At 41.7% G+C, this 7770-nt stretch overlaps 2 protein-coding genes across 2 annotated transcripts; one reads left to right on the plus strand and one right to left on the minus strand.

Annotated features, from left to right (window-relative positions):
* The first annotated feature begins 412 nt into the window (after positions 1-412).
* On the plus strand, positions 413-1789 carry LOC145485723 (protein TabA-like). Its single transcript, XM_081464344.1, has one exon. The coding sequence runs from the start codon at positions 413-415 to the stop codon at positions 1787-1789; it is 1377 nt and encodes a 458-aa protein (XP_081320470.1).
* Positions 1790-6689: 4900 nt separating this feature from the next.
* On the minus strand, positions 6690-7770 carry LOC145485728 (uncharacterized). The gene has a single exon (XM_081464348.1). It carries the CDS (start codon positions 7509-7511, stop codon positions 6759-6761), a length of 753 nt encoding a protein of 250 aa, XP_081320474.1. The 5' UTR covers positions 7512-7770; the 3' UTR covers positions 6690-6758.

The raw sequence follows: 7770 nt of genomic DNA on the forward strand, positions 1-7770 counted from the left end.
AGACACACGAATCAAGGTAGAACCCATCACGCCATAATACTTTTACTTCCACTTCACTGAATAACTGCCAAAGATGCAAAGTCTCATATAGCTTCAAATGAATAAGCCCCGGGGTATTTTTTATTTCAAATAAAAGATGTGGTCTTCCATGTTCTCAATGAAACACGCATACGATCTAGGTCTTCTATTTGTTTTGGAATGTAGCATGAAAAAGCGAAAATATTTACACTGATCTGAGAACGGGTGGCCATTACGCTGCCAGCACATGAAACATCTGGGGGATACACGCCTTATAATTTCATGTCATGCATCTATTAAAAATAAATGAATAAATAAAATGCACGCTTAGTTCCAAAGCCGCTTTCTTCTCATTCAGAATATTCGCACCGTCAAAAAGCTTCAAACAGTAGTTATGGCTGCTGTACAAGACATCAAACCGTTACCCTGCAGTAAGGAAGAACTCAGAGAAGTGGCTTCGAAGTACAGGACTCCGTTTTATCTTTACGACAAGGAAAAAATAGTGAACGGAGCCAAGTACTTCTATGATAGCTTCGCCTGGGTACGATCGCTAACCGGAACGCACTTTAAGAACCACTTTGCAGTCAAGGCAACACCGAATCCGATGATTTTAAAGATTCTGCACGAGGAGTGTGGTATGGCCATGGACTGCTGCTCACTTGGAGAGCTCATGATCTGTGAAAAGGTTGGAATTAGAGGTGAACATATCATGTTTACTTCAAACAACACACCTTTAAAAGAGTATCGCAAAGCTTTTGAGATGGGAGCCATTATCAATTTGGACGACTTTTCCCAAATTGACAACGTCAAGAAAGCGCTGGGAGGTGCCATGCCTGAAATCATTTCATTTCGTTTCAATCCAGGTTCAAATAACAACATTAAATATAACGAACACATTGGTAACCCTGCTCAAGCGAAATTTGGAATGACTAAAGCCCAATTGCTCTCTGCCTTCAAGAAGTGCAAGGAATATGGCGTGAAGCGCTTTGGCTTGCACATGATGATACTTACATGTTCTCTGAATGTCGAGGATCTCGCTGAGACTGCTCGGATGATGTTCACACTGGCGGTGGATATCAAGAACGAGACAGGAATCAGTGCTGAGTTTGTCGACATGGGAGGCGGTATCGGTGTGAATTACCATCCTGATGACAAACCTATCGACCTTCACGATCTTGGTGTCCGAGTGAAATCCTTGTACGAAGAAATCGTATTGCCACACAAGGATCTTCACCCGCTACAGATAAAGTTTGAATGTGGTAGTGTCGTGACCGCTGACCATGGTTGGCTGGTGACTCGTGTTATAAACATGAAAGACACTTACAAACGTTTCCTTGGCCTCGATGCTTCCATGACTGACTTCTCGGTTTCCGGGCCCTACGGTATGTACCACGCGGTTACCATTGTCAAAGATCGGTTTCTTTCGAATGAAGTGCGAAAGAACCTTCCTGATTACAAGACCGTAGTTGACGACCCTTCCTATGCTTGTCCGAATCACGAAGGTGACAAGAGAGAGCGAAAGTTTGACGTGGTCGGCTCCGTTTGCACGAAATGCGATAAATTTGCTGTCGACCGAATGCTGAACGTAAATCCTGAAATTGGTGATCTCTGCATCATTCACAGCGCTGGCGCTTATGGTTACGCAATGAGCTGCAACTTCAACGCGAAATTACAACCCGCAGAAATTTTGCGGGTTGGTTGCAATCGTTTTGAGATGATTCGTCGAGCCCAAACGTACGACGACTACTTCACCACAATGCTCTTTCCTTAAAACTGCGGTGGAACATTAAATCTCTTCTGGTGCCTTTTTATGTTGTGAAGTTTCTTACTTCAAGTTTGATAAAACCTTGTAAATATCAAATTAAGACCTTTTTTCTGCTTAGGTTGTCGAGAACTTGTTACTGGGATTCAAATAGAAAGGCTCCGTCCACACCCCCCCCCCCCCCGGAGGAATTTGATTGAAACGGAGGTTTCATTCTGAAAACGCATCAAATGTTTTCTGTCCACACTACGCCGGAGAAATTTAAAAACTGATCAATCACCGGTCATTTTGAATTTTTGTTTGAGGAAAACTCGGCCAGCTTAGTGCTTGTATAGGTAATTGCATGACCACTATAAATAAAATTTACATTTTTACATTTACAACATGGGCATAAGCATAAGAAGAACGCCTATGCTTATGCTTATATGGTCATATGTCGCAGCCGTCCTCAACACGTAAGCTTTTTTTCAGCTTATACTTAATGCGCTCGTCCGCGGATCGAGAGGTCCGGGTTCGAGCCCTGGCCGAAGACGCTGTGTTGTGTTCTTGGACAAGACACTTAACTCACAGTTCCTCTCTCAACCCAGGAGTATCAATGGTTACCCGCGAATTGTTGGGGAAACCTAACAAATTGCGGGGGAGTGACCTGCGATGGACTAGCATCCCGTCCAGGGGTAGTAGAAATACTCCTAGCCGCTTCTTGCTACAGAAACCAGGATAAGCTCCAGCAGCTATGAGCCATTCCGCTCCAAGGCTTCACTTCTTATGCCTATGCTTTCGCCGCTAGTGAGGACCGAGCTTTAAGACTATTTTCAAGTAAGAATCCTCCAACTGTAAGCCATAAATGCTGCTTTTCACAGGCGCAAAATCATAAGCATAAGTAGAATACGCAGGCTTGTTAACGTGTTGATAATTAGCGCCTCTTTTAGGAAAATTTCCTAGCAAAAGATAATTATATTCCTTAGCAGCACGAGGAAGAGGCGGCGTGGCCGAGTGGTTTAGGGCGCTGGATTTGGAATCTAGAGGTCCCTGGTTCAAATCCTCCTCCCTACCGCTATCTGGATTTGCTCTCTGTAGTCCCGAGTTCAACTCCTCGACTGCATTGTGTAAATAGCCAGCTGGTGGAAGGCTGACTAGTTGGAATTCTTAATAATTTGTGTTCTATTTGCAATATTTGTTTGGTTACAGTGTCCTCAATTAGCACAACAGTGCTAAATCAATTTGACACTTAAATAAAGTTATTATCTTACTGCCTCTGCCGCTGTTGCTTATTCTCGCTGTTGTTTATTCTAAACTCGAGCCTTCTATCGTTTGTTAGCTGATGAGCAACGACGTTGACAGAAACCGAGAGTGAGCTGTTATTGATTGCAGATATCAGCGACGGAAAAGCCGGGCAATGGACCAATTTTTTATTAGTAATGTATTATATTTAACTTGGCTCCAAGGCTTCGAATGAAAACAACAAAGAAATCGCACGAAGGCTGAGGGATGAATAATTAATCTCCTTTGTTTTATTGCCCTTAGCCTCGGAGCCAAGTTAGAAGTTAAATATGTTGAAACTGGCCTATTCTGCCTTATATTGACAATTTCTCCTCATTTATATGCCTTTTCCAAGAAAATAAGTAAAGATAATTTCTTAGTTTGCGTCAATGACAAGACTAGGTTGGATAAACTGAGAGTAATATTTCGGTCATATAAATGGCGTGTTAGTAGTATTTAAAAGACAAAACGAAAAGAAACAGTTAAGAGAAAAGGCAAAGTTCTCTGTTGGATTCTGACCGAAGAATCAAACAAAACAATATTTTAATTTCAGCAACTTAATTTACGAAACCGTGAAGTACGATAGAAGTTTAATTATTTTATTGTAGATGCATTCAATTTTCATAGATTGATCAGCCCCTTGTGCCGTATATCGGTAATTAGTAGAATTCTACTAGTCTGCTAATGCAAATGCTGTAACCTGACTGGCTGAGCCATTGCATACTATCAACCATTCGTGTGCAATGGCTTGGTGTGGTCGACAAAATTGCAACGTTTCCTCGTTTCTCCAAAGTTTTGAAAGAACATTCAGAAACAAATGAATAAAAATTCCTGAGAAGGCTAGCTAAGACTAAAAGGAGGTCATTTACGGTACGTTTCTTGAATTTAAAAAGCTCGAATTTTTGAAAGAAACTGATAATCGCGCGTACACAACTGCAAATGTCAAATTGACAATTAATTCAGTCCGCGCGAATTCTCTAAAGCGTCAAGTTTAATACTAAGACCAGAAATAATTGAAATCGTCATTTGAAGGAAATTTCAGTTAGCATTCTTCTAAAATAATTAGATATTCGTTCTCGATTTCTATGAAGCGATAGTTGATTCGGCCTTTCGATCTCATCAACATCTCGAGCTCATAATAACCACCCCCGTGTAGCCAATCAGATTGCGCTCTTACCTTATATTAGTCGGCCAGTGAATTATGCTAGTGTGGGATAGCGTAGCCATTCAGATTACGGCATTAACCCTAGTATAGCACTAAAATATTGCAACAAATATTTATAACAAAACAGCATTGCTCTTAGTGAACGGAGTTCAAAGTGTCGTTTGAGCGTGTAAATGGGGCTCAGTGCTGGTATCTAAGCTATCAGGTAAATTTTTTCACTTCTTTGTAATTTTTGCCTCTTGTCCACGTGACTAAAGTCACTTGGCCCACGATGATAAAGGGTGTTTCCCCTGCATTCCTGTGTAAGGATTCCCGTGTAGCCACTCTTCGCGTTCCTAATGTAAGTTTCCTGTGAAGGGTGGCTCTGGAAAATCGCGGGTTAATCAATTTTGTCCGCGAAAAACTGGCATAAAACATTGAATTGACGGCAGTTTCTGTTATTGATTTTGACAACCAAGCTGCACAGATTCAAGACATTCTATTTATTGCTTTTTTACGGGTACTGGCGTGAAGACCTTGGAGACTCAAGCATTTGTGCCAGGCTGTTTTTAGCGTTTTATTTTGTTAGTGTCCGAACCCACGGTTCCAGCACAACTCCCTCGCGATTCAATCAATCTTAATTTGACAACAGATGACAGGCTAAAACGTTGAAGTTTCGGATTTCAGTCACGCAGACAAATATAATTAATGATCACGATCTAATCTAATGATCGGATTAGAACTAACAACCAATGCGTATTAACAAACAGCCAAACAGAGAAATATCAATCACAAAAATTTATTGTCGTTAATGTATGCTATGTATATTTCAACATGGGTCAGATCAGGGCATCAGGCCAGATCGAATTAATTCAAAATGATACCGCAAGTGTAACACTTGTATTCTGTTTGCTTTGCATTTTATTACTGCGCCTTTCATTAACATGCAGACTCTAAAATTCAGGGTTCAACCCACAAATGCGTTTTTCGCTACCGTCAATCAAATGTTCGGCGGCTCCTCCCAGCTTCCGACTAATGCCGAGCGCGCGATAATCAAATCAAATCGTTGAGCACAGTTCTGACAACATAGTCGGAAGCTGGGAGGAGCCGCCGAACATTTGATTGACGGTAGCGAAAAACGCATTTGTCGGTTGAGCTTTGAATTTCAGAGTCCGCATGTTATTGAAAGGCGCAGTAAAAGCATGAGGTATAGTACGAGGATCACGCTACTGTAAGCTAGTGTGCTTGCATTAATGGGAGCAAGTGAACAAATCACCCGGAACTGATTCGCGCTAACTGGTTTTCTATTCCTTTGATATCAGTATCATTTCTCTCCATGAAATAAAGCAAGTATCAAGAGGTTAAAGCTCTAAGTTGGCTTCGACAAAGAGCCACGTGAACGTTCCTGAGATGAAATTCTAACTGGTGACAGTGACAATCTGTTTTCATAAAGGGTCGTAGATACTGAAGTCACAAACATCAATGCAACCATCCGAAAAATCAAGAGATCGCAATGAGCCCATAAAAACTTTCATGCAATGCGCACTTTCTGGGAAGAAATAAGCGGGCATAAATCACAAGAATTAATTGAGTCAGATCGGGCCAGATCGAGTCAGATCGAATTGTTTTCCTCAAAAAACACACCGGAATTAAGTGAATAGTGCGCTCCTGTTTACTATGTCTAGCGTTGCGACTGCATTTTACATTTGTTTGGTTTAGCAGTGGATTTCTTTGCGCTCTAAAACAAGTGACGCGAGGCCAGCCAAAAGGGCCCTTTGATTATTTTACGCCAGCTAGTTTGCTGACAAAGATTTGATCAAGAAAAGTGTTGGTCTTCTGGTAGAAATTATAAATGTTATCCAGAATTTTGGTCCGAGTTCAGTTTGATAATAAGAACTACCTTTGTCAGAAAAGAAGCTTTTGTTATGAGGAGACATTGAATTAAACCCAGGTCCTGCAGAGATTCCTAATCCACTTACCTACGGCCGTGGATTCATGTGCTCATCGAGCACCTATTTTTCAAGTTTGGCATTTCGCGCTCACCTGAGTTTATCAGGATTTTTCAAGTCAGACGTCTTATTTCATTAATTCGACGCAGCTCGGCCTCAGCTCAGCCTGTTCCCCACCTCTTTTCCCCCCCTCCCTCCACCCCCCTTCCCCTTAGCCGCTAAATTTTGTTCTCATGATAAATAATGATGTCCTTGATCTAAGTAATAAACTAAAACATTTTTCACGAATTTACATATAAGAGAGACAAAGCTATTCAACCGCAACCCATGCCGTATACAACTGCAGCTGTTCCAAGTCTTTGAAAGAGTTCCGCGTCTATTTAAACCAAACATGCAGTTTACGATATATTACAAAGGACCTCAGTTCTCGTTGGTGGTAGATAAAATATGTTTGATTATATGGAACTGATCTTCAGCTAAACGTCTCATCCTAGTTTGCTCCTGACTACATAGGATAAAAATATTATAAAATACCTCGATATAAAACGTTGAGATTTTGTTCGCCGGATTAAGACCTGTTTTCATTAGCAATGTTCACTGAAAATGTTTGTGATCGGCTGTTAATTCATTCTTGCACTGTCATATCCTTTACTGCCGGTACGTCATCGACGTCATTTAACTTCGCCCATGATGGTTCTGTATGAGTGTTAAAGTCTTTAAATTTCAACTCCTTGAACAAATCAATCAAATCTGTACTACCTTCAGCTTTTTGCTTCATCCGTTTCCGCGCGTTGATCTGGTCAATGAATTGCTGAGTAGTTAAAACCCATTCTGTGGAGCGTGGCAGACCCAATTCCTCCGCCCAATCTTTATGTATAGGCCTTCCAACCGCTTTTCTTATTCTTTTCTCTGTCTCTGAAAACGTTGTGACATCCACTGCTCCGATTGGCAACACAAACAACACAGATGCGTTTGCCTTTCCATCCCCTCTCTTTGATTCGTATTTGCTCTCTATCTCCTCTTTAACTTGCTCCATTCTGTTCCCTGCCTCTGTCGCTGTATTAACGTGAGTAAAGCCAACTTTGCAAAGCTTCCACTGAACTTTGCCTTCTTTACCGGGAAACGGACCATCGTTTAGTACGATGTAATAGATCGCTGGTCGCTCTTTCTCTCGGCGAATGTAATCATCTCCGTGAGACTCACTACAATTCAGTTTTTTAATTAGTTCATTGCTATTCGTCCCTGACCAGAACCATTTCACAAACTCTTCCCTTGTCTTCGGCCATTCTGTTAGAGTACTTATGGGGCTTTTTCCTTTGTTGGGACTTTTTCCTCTGCCGGAGTTTTTTCCTCTACCAGGGCTTCCACTAGCCGCCATGTTGAAGTCAATTTTTCAGCTCTGAATTCGGAAAAATATAACGCCCGGGCGGAGTATGGGGTTGGACGCCTAGATGTTGCTTATACAAGGTAGACGTGTTAACAAACCGCTGTACATGTTTACCTTGCTTGCTTGCAGTTAGCACGGTTAGGTTTGCTTGCGGTTAGTGTCACTCCATTGCTTGCGGTTAGCGTCACTCCATTTTGCTTGCGGTTAGCGTCACTCCATTTTGCTTGCGGTTAGCGTCACTCCATTTTGC

This window comes from Orbicella franksi, chromosome 4, assembly GCF_964199315.1.
Source record: "Orbicella franksi chromosome 4, jaOrbFran1.1, whole genome shotgun sequence".
Classification (NCBI taxonomy): domain Eukaryota; kingdom Metazoa; phylum Cnidaria; class Anthozoa; order Scleractinia; family Merulinidae; genus Orbicella; species Orbicella franksi.